Source organism: Lissotriton helveticus, chromosome 10 (assembly GCF_964261635.1).
Source record: "Lissotriton helveticus chromosome 10, aLisHel1.1, whole genome shotgun sequence".
NCBI lineage: Eukaryota > Metazoa > Chordata > Amphibia > Caudata > Salamandridae > Lissotriton > Lissotriton helveticus.
This window is the reverse complement of record NC_136071.1, coordinates 1,077,490,667-1,077,505,417: the sequence shown is the minus strand read 5'-3', so window position 1 is coordinate 1,077,505,417 and position 14,751 is coordinate 1,077,490,667. Positions and strand designations below refer to the sequence as shown.

Here is a 14,751-nt window from a genome sequence, read left to right as displayed (position 1 = left end):
GAACTCCTTTAATAAACAGGTTACCAAAGGTGACGCTCTTCCAGGCAGGCAGCAAACGAGATGTGCCTTCATCCCACTTGGGTTTAACATTTGCATCCATTTCGCTGGGGATCACTCCATTTAACATTCAAACTACTGATCCCAGAAACGCCTCTGACTGCTCACGCCCTAGAGGCGGGGACTATTAATTAAGACAGAGGGAGTGAACCAGCAATGATGACTTTGCCACTGAGGAAGAGAGCAGAGACTCTCGAAATGCATTTGGCGTTGTAATATTGGAAGAGCGTCACCTTTGGTAACCTGCTGGCAGGCTGTTTATTAAAGGAGTTCGAAACGGAGTTCTTGTGTGGCTGCAGCTAAATGGGTCTCTGTAGTTTGGTTGGAATGAATAACGGCCGCCCGGTCGTGGTTTGCAGCACCCAGTTACAACAGAGCCGGTCCTCTACACCACGGAGGACTAATGGACAAGAACGTTTTGAGGAGTATTGCAGAGGTATCCCCTGAAAACGCTCCTATTTACAGCAACAAAGCGAGGCAGGCAGCAAACGAGATGTGCCTTCATCCCACTTGGGTTTAACATTTGCATCCATTTCGCTGGGGATCACTCCATTTAACATTCAAACTACTGATCCCAGAAACGCCTCTGACTGCTCACGCCCTAGAGGCGGGGACTATTAATTAAGACAGAGGGAGTGAACCAGCAATGATGACTTTGCCACTGAGGAAGAGAGCAGAGACTCTCGAAATGCATTTGGCGTTGTAATATTGGAAGAGCGTCACCTTTGGTAACCTGCTGGCAGGCTGTTTATTAAAGGAGTTCGAAACGGAGTTCTTGTGTGGCTGCAGCTAAATGGGTCTCTGTAGTTTGGTTGGAATATATATATATATATATATATATATATACATACACACATTTTTTTAAGAAACTCTGTAACAACTTGCCTTTATCCCATTAAGTGCGCAGCAAAGGTTTTTAAAATGGTCCTCCCACACTGTGACCTTAATGTAAATGTATTGCGACTTAATGTCCCTTTACACTCTTTTACCACAGATAAAACCACAATTTTAGTAGTGCAATTGTTTGGGTTAGTGAATTCTTTTTCATAAAGGTGTAGTGTTATGAGGTTTTTAGGTTTTCTGGGACTCTCTACCCAGATTGTTTTTATATCTACATATATGATCCTACAGCAAACACTTATTTCCGCTGCGCCCTCCCTCCAGTGTATCACCACAACTGCACCCACTCGCCAGTCATTCATAATAAAATGTGGATTGGAAGAGTTTAGGCTTATGTTAAGGTTCTGCCATTTCCAAATTTCCTTAACTCTACTTCTGTTTCGGAGTTTCATAAGACATGTTGGCTCTTAACGAAACATCTCAATAAACTCATAGCACAAACTCCTTGTAGCTTCCTGCGGTCTTGTGGTGCATGCTTCCAATGGAACCCGCTGCCCTCGGAGAGATAAGCGGAATACTATGACTTAGGGTTCTTCTCCAGGCAGTTGGCTGGCTGTTCCCTCCCTGTTAGGATTCATCTAATAAACCGCTCTGCAGCCGGATGGATGAATAAGGATGGTGAAACTATTATTGTAGGAAAGCATGTGGGTGGCATTTGCAGTTATGGCATCGACCTGCACACGAGGTTACTGGAAAGGGGGAGAGCGAGTGTTGGGAAACGGTTGCGTTTTTCAGATTCAAGAGTGGACAGATGCACCTTACTACTGACTGATGGAAATGTGTGGAAATTAAATGAAATATTAAATTACCTGAATGTCTGGTTCACTACAAGGAAGCAGAGAGAGAACACATACAGAAACATGAGTAGGAATACAATTTGGGTGAGAGTATCCAGCTAAACGATGCTTAAGAAACTAACGCGTATGGAGGGGTATTTTCTGCAGTAACTGAATTGGGCTTGCTGTGTGCTGTATGTGTTGAAAGGGGCTTTTGACTTACAGATGTATGTTCATATATATACTATTTATAATCTTGTACTGTATTTCCTTGGTTTTAGTTCTTGGTTATTATGTATATTATATTTTTTCCTCTATGTTCATCGAAGAAGGGAGAAATGTAGCATCCGTCTGTATTGTGGTGCATGCTCCCCATAAAACACTCTGCCCTCCTATCTTAGTGAAATACTGTGGCTGAGAGTTCCTTTCCAGGTAGTTGGCTGACCGATTCCCCCATTAGGATTAATCTAATAACCCTCCTTTCAGGCTTAATTTGGAGTGCTTGGGTTCATTTCACTCCTATGTTTGCAAGTGAATGCATACTTCTGATCAGCACCCACTCTACCATTGGGATCATCTTCACCCGATGTCTAGAAAGGCACTTTCATGGGAGAATAATCAGATAGGGACATATAGCCGCAGATTCTTTACCTTTGAACTTCCATGCGTCAAGCTGGATCCGGAAGATTTTTCTTAACAGTACCCCTGCGCGCCTGTAAGTGGTGTCAGTCATCTCCACGTGACTTCGGCGGCATCATGTTCGCTATCGTCGTGACGTCTGCATTGTCAATATAACCGCCGCTCCGGCCCGCTGACATCAGTTCTTTTATTTCCATGCCAGCCAGCGCAGATCTGTCGAAGAGAGCTTACCCCGTCACTTTTTGACAGACTTTTTTCGATTATTGTCTACTCTTATTGGTGTGCTAGGAATGTCTAGCAAGAAGACATCCGGGTTCAAGCTGTGCGGCACCTGTCACTGCACCATGTCGGTCATTGACCCCACTTAGTGTGTCTCTGGTGCCTGGAGCACGACCACGACATTTGGGGCCATGGCCCGAAGGCTTTGAGGGAGTGGTCCCTAAAGCTGATCGTGGCCCGGCATCTGGCACCACGAAGGCAGCCTCATCGATCCTGGTCGAGAGGAAGGTCCGAGCACCACTCCGATGGATCGAAGTCCTCTGCATCGGAGTCAGGTAAGAGGCACCAATATAAGCACAAGAAGTCGAAGCGTTCGTTGACGTCGCCCCGACTGCTGCTTGACGAGATGAAGGAATCTCGGAGTTTGAGGCCCCACTCCACGGAGCGGGTGCCTGGGTCAGCTCCACATTTCCCTCCCTTTCCGAGGCCGGGAGCGACCCCCACCCAACGTACAGAATTTAATAACGCCATGTGCACCATATTTGGGCTGCATGACCCTGCCGGCGCACCCTCGGGCCTGCTGGCGCAGATAAGGGAGGAGTCCCCATGGGTTCCGCGCCTTTGGCTCTGGCCCCGGCGCCATGGCCTCCTACTGGACCCGTTCCCCTACCGGTGCCGATCACACCTCCATTGCGCCCTTCCCCGGCGCAGCGCACTCCATCGAGGTCCTTGGCGTCCTTGACGCCTACCAGCGGGGCCTCCCTGATGCTCATTCCGGACAACATGGAGCCAGTCGGGCGTCCACCGACACAGAGACTGGCGCCAACCGAGTCGTATAGCTCCATGATGTTCAACCATGCCCTATTGTGAAGAGTTAAGAATGGATGAGAGGGAAAAAGATGCCTTAGAAATCCTGCAACCTCAAGACATGGACTGGTATGAGGAACTGTATGATGCTCTTCATCAGGAGCCCTGCCTCAGATTCTGGCATGCTGTCACCCCTTAACCTGGCTACGAAGGAGGGGGCATCATTCACTATGGTGGTGCGTAGGGCTTCAGAGGTCATGGACCTGCTACTCCAGATGGTGGCAATCCAGACTAAAGTCTTGACATAAGTCCTGCAGCCTGGTGTCTCCTGCTAGGAACCTTTGCTGCCTTTCAATGAGGCCTTTTCAGATGTTCTTCTGGGTGCCTGGTCCAAGCCCAGCACAGGGGCTCCTGTGAATAAAACGATAGCCTGCTGCCATCGCCCTGCACAAGGTGTCTCCCACCCCATCTTACAAAGCTTGGTGGTTCAAGCTTCCTCTTCCTGTGGCGCGTTCCGTTCCGCACCCTCGTACAGGGAATCCAAGAGACTGGAAAACATTGGGAAGAACATGTTCTCTTCCGCCAGTCTAGCATTGCGGTCGGTGAACACTGCATGCCTTTTATAGCGTTCTTCCCATTCGATATGGGACATGGTTCCGCAGGTGCTGCCCAGAGTCTCGAGGAGGACCGGATTCTACTCTCCCAAGCCATTTCAGATGGGAGAGATGCAGCAAAGTTTGCCATCCAATGTGGCTTGGGCACAACAGATTCGCTGGTCAGAGCGATTTCCACGATGGTGGCTGTACGTCACCATGCCTGGCTGAGGATGTCTGTTTTTTTGGGGGATGTCCAAGCTAATCTTATGGACATGCCCTTCGATGGCTCCCATCTCTTCGGAGACGAAACAGATGCCGCACTTGAGCGTTTCAAGGACTCGCAGGCTACAGCCAAGTCCTTGGGCTCACCACAACATCCCGGCCTGTGTTTGCTTTTCGCTCCTATAGTGGCTACCGAACGGGCTACCGACTGCACCATCCCTATTCCGGCCAAAGGGCCCTCAAGTTCCTCAACCACTACAGGGCCGTGGGTGCGGCTCACCCTGACCCAAGAGTTCGGAGGCCAGAAGTCGAGCCAAGCCATGATCCCCCTCCTCCACAGCAAAACTCTCCTAGTCCGATCCCTCAGGATTATTTGCAAGCAGTTGCTGGCAGACTATGCCATCATCTCCACCACTGGAGAGACATCACTTCGGACAGGTGGGTGGTGCTGATAGTCCGAAGGGGCTTCTCCCTCCCCTTCAAGACTACCCCTCCATCCATGCCTCCAGTGTAAGATCGGTTAGCGGAGTATAACCTTGCCTTACTCTGCTAGGAAGTCAAAATTCTCTTGGTCAAGTGAGCAATAGAGAGGGTTCCCGGGCCAGAAATAGGCTGTGGTTATTCCTGCTATTTTCTGGTCCCAAAGCGCCTTGAGACCCGTAAGGGTGAGTAGTTTGTGCATTACAAATACTTATTTACATTTTTTTTATTTACATTTACAAAGAAGGACCGTGGCCTTCATCCAATCCTCGACCTCAGAACCCTCAATTGCATCCGCAAAAAGGAGCAGTTTAGAATGCTCACTCTGCCCGTGACCCGGGAGACTGGATGATAGCTCTGGACTTGAATGCCTGTTTTCATATCCTCATCCTGCCTGCCCATCGTCGCTACTTGTGGTTTATGGTGGGCCACGGGCACTTTGTTTGCAGTGCTCCCCTTCAGCCTCACCAGTGCCCCTCGGGCGTTCACAAATGTGATGGCGGTGGTTGGAGCCCATCTGCAGAGATCAGAGGTTCCAGTCTTCCCCTATCTCGACGACTAGTTGTTGAAGCCGGGCTCGTCCCAAGCAGTCGTCTCGCACCTCCAGACTACGGCAAACCCCTGCATTTGCTGGGGTTCACGATCATTGAGCCAAAGTCACACTTGACTCCCTCTCAGACGCTCCTTTTTATTGGGGCGGTTTTGGACACAGTGCAATTTCGGCCCTATCCTCCTGAACTGTGAGTGCCGTATATTCAGGCTATGATACCGCTGTTTCAGCTTCTATTCTAGATTTCGGTGAGAATGACTCTTTATCTTTTGGGCCTCATGGCCTCCTGCATCCTGCCGGTGGGCCATGCACGGTCACACATGCGAGCTCTGCAGTGGGACATGAAGTTCCAATGCGCACAGCATCGAGGAAATCTCACCGACCTGGTTCAGATATCAGAGGGCACTGCAAAAGGCCTTCAGTGGTGGCTGACAAACCGCGATTGGGTCAGAGGCAGAATCTTCTCCCTTCCCCCACCCAGATCTCACAATAGTAACGGAGGCTTCTCTTCTGGGATGGGGCGGCCGTCTAGGAGAGGTGAAGATCAGAGTACTCTGGTCTGTGGCAGAAGCCATACTCCATATCAACCTATTGGAGCTTTGTGCGATTAGACTGCACTGAAAGCCTTTTTACTATCCATCAAGGGAAGGCTAATTCAGGTGTTCACGGACAACACTACCGCCATGAGGTACTGCAACAAACAGGGCGAAGTGGGGTTATGGACTCTCTGTCAAGAGGCCCTGTGCCTCTGAACTTGGTTCCAACAGGCCATTTCCCTGGTGGTTTAACATCTGGCCAGTTCTCTGAACACCAGAGCAGACAAACTCAGCCGAAGGTGCCTTGCGGATCACAAGTGGCATCCCCATATGGAGGGGGCACAATGTCTCAGCGGTGGGGAGAGCCTTGGTTAGATCTGTTTGCCTCCCAGGAGAATGCGCAATGTCAGCAGTATTGCGCATTGGAGTTTCCAAGGCAACTCTCGCTCGGCGAAGCTTTTCGTTGCGAGTGGAACTCTGGCCTCCTGTAAGCCTTTCCGACCAGACCAGTCCTGCCCTGAGTGCTCAAGAAGATCAGAGGCGACCGAGCACAAGTCATTCTTGTGGCTCCAGATTGGATACAGAGAGTTTGGTATCCCGAGCTTCTGGATAGGAGAATCGATCCTACAATCAGGCTGCCCCTTCGTGAGGATCTTCTATTGTAGCAGCAGGTGAGGGTCCTCCTTCCGAACATATCCACTCTCCTCCTCCTTGTGTGGAGATTGAGTGATGACAGTTAACAGCTTTTGACCTTTATCACAAAGTCTGCAAAGTTATTCTGGCAGCCAAGTGTCCCTTCCCGAAATGGATATACACCGGCCAATGGAACACATTTTGTAAATATTGTACAGAACAGTCTATTGACCTCTTATCTTGTTCTTTGGCAAATATTCTCCTGTTTATTCTTTCCTTGGCCCTCTCTGCTTTTCTTCGACTGCCAGGTCAGCCGTCAATGTTTAAGTCCGCTCTGGGGCATAGGTTTCTGAAGGGTTTAGCCTATTTGTTTCTCCCCTCTCCTTTTCTTATGCCACAATGAGACCTTAATTTGGTCCTTACTTTCTTAATGTGCGCACCCTTTGACCTGCTGCCCAACTGTCCTCTGCAGTTGCTGACTATCAAAACAACCTTTTTGGTGGCAATTACTTCTGCCAGGAGGCTGAGCGTACTGCAGGCACTGTCATCACAGCCGCCTTACCTGACAGTCTTCCCGGACAAAGTGGTGCTAGGAACTTGGGCATCTTTTTTGCCCAAGTTTGTAACTCCCTTCCATCTGGGACAGTCCCTAACTCTGTCTACTTTCTATGCTCCTCCACATCCTTCCAAAACAAAAGGAGCGTCTCCACCTTCTGGACCCAAAAATATCGTTATTGTTCAACCTTGATCGCACCAAACAGTTCTTGGTGGATGACCAGCTTTTTATAGGGTGCATGGCAGCGTGCTGACCAAAAGAGGGCCATATCACGCTGAGTTATAGGGTTATAGGGTACATGGCAGCGTGCTGACCAAAAGAGGGCCATATCACGCTGAGTTATCCTCTGTATCAATATATGTTACGCTTTAACAAAGAAACAGCTTTCTGAAGGCCTTAGGGCCCATTCCCCAGGACAAAGGTAGCCACCACCGCCCTCCAGTGTGGTGTTCCCATTGCTGATATCTGCCAAGTGGCCAAGTGGGCATCTCTGCCCATGTTCGCCGGGGACTATTGCCTGGATTCCCAAGTTTGCAAGGAGTGCCAGTTTGGCTGCTCTGTGTTGTATGATTTCCTAGTTTAAAGCTTTCCCCCAGTATCACCTCCGGGGAAGGTATTGCTTGGGCATCTGATCAAAGGTAAGGAATCTACAGCTAGATGTCTCTATCAGATGGAAAAGATACTTACCTTCTGTAATGCTTTATCTGGTAGAGACAAGATCTAGCCGCAGATTCCTTACGGACCCACCCATCCTCCCCGCACTGCGGAATTGTTTTTAGTGTCAGAGCTGTTACCCTTCAGGGCCATAGCTTTTTTTTTAACGCACCATGGTCAGTCACTTCATGGCTCTGCGCTTCTTGTGTGGAAAGTCATGAAAACTACTGACATCAGCGCGCCAGAGTGGCAGTTCTATTGATGGCGCAGACTACACAACGCCGATGACGTCACGCATAGTCGACTGATGCCACCTATCGGCGCCCAGGGGTACTGCTAAGAAAAATCTTCCGGATCCAGCCTGATGCCTGGAAGTTCAAAGGTAAGGAATCTGCGGCTAGATCAAACGTTACCGATGGTAAGTAACTTGTCCGGTAGGGAGAGAGTTGGTGATGTTGGCTAGATTCTTATATTCATGGTGGTTTAAATATTTCACGATGTGTCAAATTTGCTTCACAGGCCACTTATTCTGTCAATCATGTCAGAGGGATTCATCATTATCTTATCTGCACTGCAGATGTAGTATACCCAAGTCCACCAAGAGTGAACCTAGATACCTAATTTCAAGTTAGAAAATAGTATCTTGGTTCCAAAAGCTGACAAGCAATCAAGTAGTAATGTTTCATCTCTAGACTTATCCAGCATAAACATGGTATGGACAGAAATACTTATGTCAATACAAGCGTGAAAGATAATTATGTGAATTTTCAGGAACCCATTCTTCGGAAACTTATTTCCCATGAATGTGACATCATGAAGCCTTGACATTTTGGCTTGCCTGAGAAATTAGATTGTTAGCTGTACATTTTGCCAGGTAAGTTGAACATATCTTGCTCTAAGATTTGGCTTGATATTGTTTGTTCCTCCTCACATGAAGACCTCCCAAAGCTGTTGTGACATTTTAAAGAAGTTCCATGTTTGAGAAAATGGAATTAGAAAACTTAATGAGCTACAAGAATATTTAAAATGTCATAATCGCTCGAATATTTCATCATCTTTTTTTTACTTGTAGCCAACATAAAATGTACATTATCATAATTTAGCTTGAATGAAACAGAGTACAAATGTTGACTTCTAATCAAGTGAGAAAATTATAACTAACACAATGCGTTCAGTGCAGGTTCTTACTTTTCAATGCTTTTCTTTCCGATTTCCAACATTTTTTTCAAAATATTTGTATAGAGTTGCCAAGTTTCATGGTGTGTCATATTAAAACCATGGCAATCTCCTAGATTATTTATTTGCACCAATAACATCAAATAAACAATACGATTGTAAAGTGTTACTCGTCTATATTTCTTCCAGATGTGATGAGTGCCTGCTTTGTTACCACTTTGGCTGCCTGGACCCTCCCTTGAAAAAGTCTCCTAAACAGACAGGTTATGGATGGATTTGCCAGGAATGTGATTCCTCGTCTTCTAAGGTAAGTGCCAAGGAACTGAACTGAGTAAGACTAGAGTTACAACATCTTGTACAAGTCTATATTGTGTCATAGCATGATTAACCTAGTGTGAATCAAATGTCAAGTTGCTGTTACTTTAAATGCCCTTTGATCTATTGTTCTGCGAGTTCTATTGCTTCTAGTAACCTCTGGGACCTCCCTAATGTACTGTATAGTAAGGTGTGCCCGCTGCTGCCCCCGATCAACTGATACATTATCAGACAGTAACAGGGAGCTGTGTGGCTGAGAACAACAACTCTATTTAAAATTCTACTACAGTAAACTTCTTAAAACAGGGTGCATTTATTACAGAAGTAAACTATATCATGAGAGGACTTCACAAATGTTTAATGACCCTAACATAATTCCAATACCATATGCACGAAACAAAGACTTGTGACCGTGATATGGCGTGCCCTGCGACACTATGGTTTATGAAAACATCTCTATTGCCTATGCCACATACTGGAGAAGGCATTTAAAGTTCATAGAGTGAGGGAGATGGTGGCATGAGCCTGCAGCTTCGATCCAGGGAGGCCGTCCTACTGCAAAAACTCTGTCTTCTTGTTGAAAATCGTGAATGAGAGAGACAGAAATGGAGGCATGGTATTTTTGTGATTAAGGTGATATATTCTATAACACAGCATCAAGTCTCAAATCGAGACATCGCATACGGATAATGCAGCCAGGTTGCCCAATCCTGCACTACTATCTCCGAGGCCCAAGGCGCACCAGCATATGCAATGGCAGTTGCCATCAGGACGTGCAATAACACTGAAATACAAATAAAGCAAGTAAGACCATGTGATGCTACATTCGCTAGCTTAACTGCTCTGCTCCACCTAATACTGCAAACAGTAAATGCACATGACAACTGGCAATGTCAACAACAATTCCACAAGCACTGGTGCTAGCTTAAACCTCCTGTTCAGCAATACAAGGGACAATAAGATTTTAATTGTTGAGAAACCGGTGCGGTGTTAACCCGATATCAAAATGGCTGCTCTCTAGCCAGTGCACAATTATTTATCCAAATGTGGCTGAGGACGCTCTACAAATTGGTGTACCCTTAATCTTCACCAGAAACCACACACGTGCTGATAGTACAGCTGTATCTGGCACTGTACCTAGCCTCTGGCGGCACTTAATTGTTGCTCTATGTTCATTGTGTACCCGGTGCCAAAATGCCGGACCCAGGACTGTAACCAGGAATCAGCGTGCAAGTGCAAGCAACTAAACAGACGCCACTGAGGCCACCGTACAATTTAGTGCAACCCTAACCACTACAAGACTTTATACAAACTCCTGTAACACTAGTGTACCCGGTTTTGTACCTGAGGCAGAGCTTGGTCCTGAGGCTCACCAGAGTTGCAGTGTCGTGATGCACCTCCTGCAACTTTAAACACACTTTACAATTGGCAATGACAGCCTTGAACCCTTGCAGTTGGACTCAATAAATGCCCCAAACTGACTATCTAGAGAAACTTCAAAACTGCAGTGAAACTATGACGCCTGACACCTACGCAGCGTCTACCCAGCAATAACTGCACTAATTACACTAACTGATGATTGTTACTTGCGGCTTTTAACACCAACTCAGAACGCTCACAGTAATTATAGTGCTCTCTTAAAAAAAAGAATAAATAAATGGTGAATAGGAGAGCTTAAACGACCAAATGATTGGTGTATGAATAAAACAAAGTTATTTTACCGTGAACTAATGAATGGGTGAATAAGTGATGCTAAATTAATCTGTGAATCTATACAATCTACATATATTAACCAGTACAAAGTCGCAGAATGGGGTTCAATGGTAAGCGACCACCACAGGCAGCATCTCTGATGACAGGCTGACAAAATGGTGAGCGCACCATTTCAGGACACCGATAACTCAAACACTGTGTGATACCAGACACCCACTGCAGTGACAGTCTTCATAAGTGCACAAGTATCTAGGCATACTAAGGGGTCTGGATCTGAGGGTTGAAACAAGACTGAGCCGCACGGTAACAATGTGTGTGAAATGTGTTGATAGCGCAGCTCGTCAAAATCGAACTTAACCCACAAAGCATAGATTAGATCACTTGTGGTTCTTGGTTGTGGTTACTCGTGGTTACGTGTGGAGATCAAGAGCATACCTAGGTGCGTCACCTACAGCACTACCCTTCAAAACTGCCCATAGACGCACAAATCACATGAAATCACATGTGGATGTGTATAAATAATTAATTTGCTCCACAATGGACAGCCATCTAATTACCTATTAAGTTGATGTTAAAGTGGGGGCCCTGTCTCCAACACAACCCAGAAACAACTAACCGAGTGCAGGAACTGTCTGGCACCACTGTCTGGTGTCATTTAATGATAACTGGTGACACAAAACGGTAACCTCAGTCATAAAATGTCAACACAAAGCTACCCTTAAAGAAATACAGGGGCTGATCCTTGAAGATTTGATCCTGCTTATACACTGTAATTTCTGCCTCTGCCAAAGCAAATACTCTGATTCTAAAACTATGGGGAAAATTAGATTGGGTCCAATCCAAACTCGCCTTCACAAAAACGATCAAGAACAAAAGAATAACAAAGTTACTGAGCCCTAAAGTGAAATCCACGGAGGGCTCCCAGGCTCGACTAATACAGCATTTGGGAGTAAACAGTGCCGCCTTACACCAGAAGCACACCAAACGCACAAACCATGGTGGAAAAGGTAACAAAACAAGTCTGAAAAGGGTCAAACCCGACTCTCCAAATCCAGACGCACCAGCCAAAAATAAACACAACATTGATGCTACTATGTAGATGAACTCTTAGAAAACTGGCAGATGTTCATGACCTAGCCAAATCCAGCAAAGACAACACAAACGTAATGCAAAATTAGATCGGCGCTGTCAGTCAGGATACCAGGCACACCAATACCAGGATTACTGAGGCCGAAAGCAGAATTAGCAACCTGGAAGACTCAGAAACCAAAACACAGAAAACTATCTCACTCCTCAACAATACCACCCAATCACTGACCAAAGATCTCACAGAGCTGGAAGGCAGGAATAAACAGGAGAATCTCCATATCATTGGAAGCACTGAAAAAGAGGAGGCCTCCGCAGGCTCCTGCATCCTCTTATTGGAGAAATGGTTCACAAAAAATACAGACATCATTTGTGATAAAGTCCTAGAATTTGACCGGGCACACGAAGTCCCAACGAGGAGGATTCCTAACCAAGGACACCCTCAACCAATTGTATGTAAACCGCTACGCTACTTACATGTCGAGTAGTTTGTCTCATCCATGAGGAAACGTTACCACATACAATGGAAAGACAACAAGGTTTCCATATCACAAAACTATTCCAAAACTACGGTTGAGTCTAGAAAGGGCTCTCCTGCACTACAGCCCAGGCTGAAAGTGATGAAATGTCAGTTCTCTTTTCGCAGGCCCTGCCAAATATCGAGTAGTAATACAGGGTACCCCACACATTTTCAATGACCACAGCATTAACTCTCCATTTGAGCTAGCCACTCTGAACTAGATGTTTGTATTACCCCGTTGCAATGCACTCCACAACACCTACTTGGAGACAACGGTCATGTTAACTAACAGGCTTTTATGATCATAAAACAGTTCATGAGGCTTGAAGATCGTTCTAAGTACGATTATAAAACATTTAAGGTTTGACTACAATACTAATTTGTTTAAAGCTACTTAGCACGATCCTAACATGTTCTCAATGAGAAAATGTACGTAATAACCACTAATTCACTCTGACATTCTGTTTCCCTGGAGGAGAGGTTTCTTCCTCCAATTGGCATTCCCATTGTATACTTGGGGGAGGCAGGGGAGTGATGGGGGACCTTGAGGGGGGATTTTGTATCTTAGCCCTTTATTTGAATATGTTCATCTTAATCCTATTTTTTGGTTTTATTTTAAACATATTATGTATCAACACATATGAGAGATGGTTCTGCTCTGCTCTAGTAAGTGCTCTTTACCAAACAACCCACATCTCACTCTACTCCAATTGCATTATATGAGTCGTTCTCCTGGACACTCCGTTAAAGAATATGATACCTATGGCTCATTACATTCAACCCCTAACCACTCTACACAAGTTGTCCTTTTCTATAGAGTCTACAACACATTATTAACTGCAGGGAAATCACATATGGGACCACATAAAGACACAGGCTCTCACGGCATACCCCACAAACTATTAAGATAATTTCTCTAAATGTAAAGGAAATCAACCACCTCATCAAAAAAAGGAAAATCATTGACTAGCCTTACAAACTAAAAGGGATATCATCCTTCTCCAGGAAACCAAGGTTGATTCGGCACAGATCAAGTCGCTCAGACATAACAAATTCTCAAATGTTGCATGCTCCAACTCGATTGGAAAGAAAAATGGGGGTTTTAATACTGATCACTAAGAAATCGAGAATAGTAATGGTTTCAGTCTCTCGGATACGCAAGGGAGATGGGTTATTTCCAAATTCACCAAGAACAATAATGAGTTCTTGTGTTCAACATCCGTGCATTCACAAAAGATGACCCCTCCCACTGGAACAAGCTATCTGTACAACTCAAGGTGATCACTGATTCAGCTACACTCAGCCTGGCAGGGGACTTCAATTTACCCTTGGACCTTACACTAGACAGGAACTCGCAGTGCACAGTCCACCCTAATTAAACACACCAAGCTCTTAAAAATCTCTGTAATAAATTCAACCTGATTAAATAAATACAATCTGATTGATGCATGGAGAACGCAGAATCCAGATGAAAGGGATTATACCTTTTACTCATTTTACCATAATTCATATTCGTGCATTGATGACTTACTAATTTCTGGACATTCCCTAGGGAAGATAGATCAAACCACAATCGAGCCAAGAGTGATGTCATATCATTCTTGTATAACTATGTCCATCACTGACCCCTTACCAGACTCAAAACAAACACAGTGAAGATTCAACGATGAAATCCTCTCTCATCAAAATAACAAGGACATTAACAAAGACTCAATAAGAACTTCTTAAAGACAATATAGCGCATGATTCCTCTCACCTCACAAGATAGGAAACCCTTAAGGCAACAATGAGAGGGGGAGTGAATCCTAAAATCAGATCGAATGTGAATAAAGAAACGAACAGTAAGCTCCTAAAGCTGGAAAGTGGAATTTCATACCCAGAAAAACAACATATTACCAATAGAGACAATCCTACTCTAAATGAGATTGTGAAAAAAAATATGAATAAAATAAAATCATAAATATTAGGGCTGGCATATGGGTTAATAATTAAAAAAGTATCCGATTATGTGAACCCAACAAGACCGGCAAAACCTTACTGTCATAGCAAAACAGAAACTCCAATGTATGCTATTAACGTCATCAAAGATGAGAAAGGTATCATACATACCAATCCCAATAGGACTGCGAAGTGTTTCAAGACTTCTTTTAAAATCTGTATGAAGATAATACCACACGGAACCGCAAAAAATGTAATAAATGGATAAAGCTAAATTACCTACACTAACAGAACAAGAAAAAGAATTAGTGGTCCAATAACATCAGGAGAAATAGTGAATGCCATCCAAAAACTTAATTCTGGCAATACCCCCGTCCT

General features: G+C 45.3%; 1 protein-coding gene across 10 annotated transcripts in view; it reads left to right on the top strand.

The window, feature by feature from the left end:
- The window catches only part of PHF14 (PHD finger protein 14), a 1,314,486-nt gene that overhangs the window by 904,659 nt on the left and 395,076 nt on the right, over window positions 1-14,751 (top strand). For all 10 annotated transcript variants that reach the window (XM_078663794.1, XM_078663786.1, XM_078663795.1 and 7 more), the window contains one exon: window positions 8,991-9,108. In XM_078663794.1, the coding sequence (XP_078519920.1) occupies window positions 8,991-9,108 (118 nt within the window). The remainder of the gene's footprint in view (window positions 1-8,990; window positions 9,109-14,751) is intronic.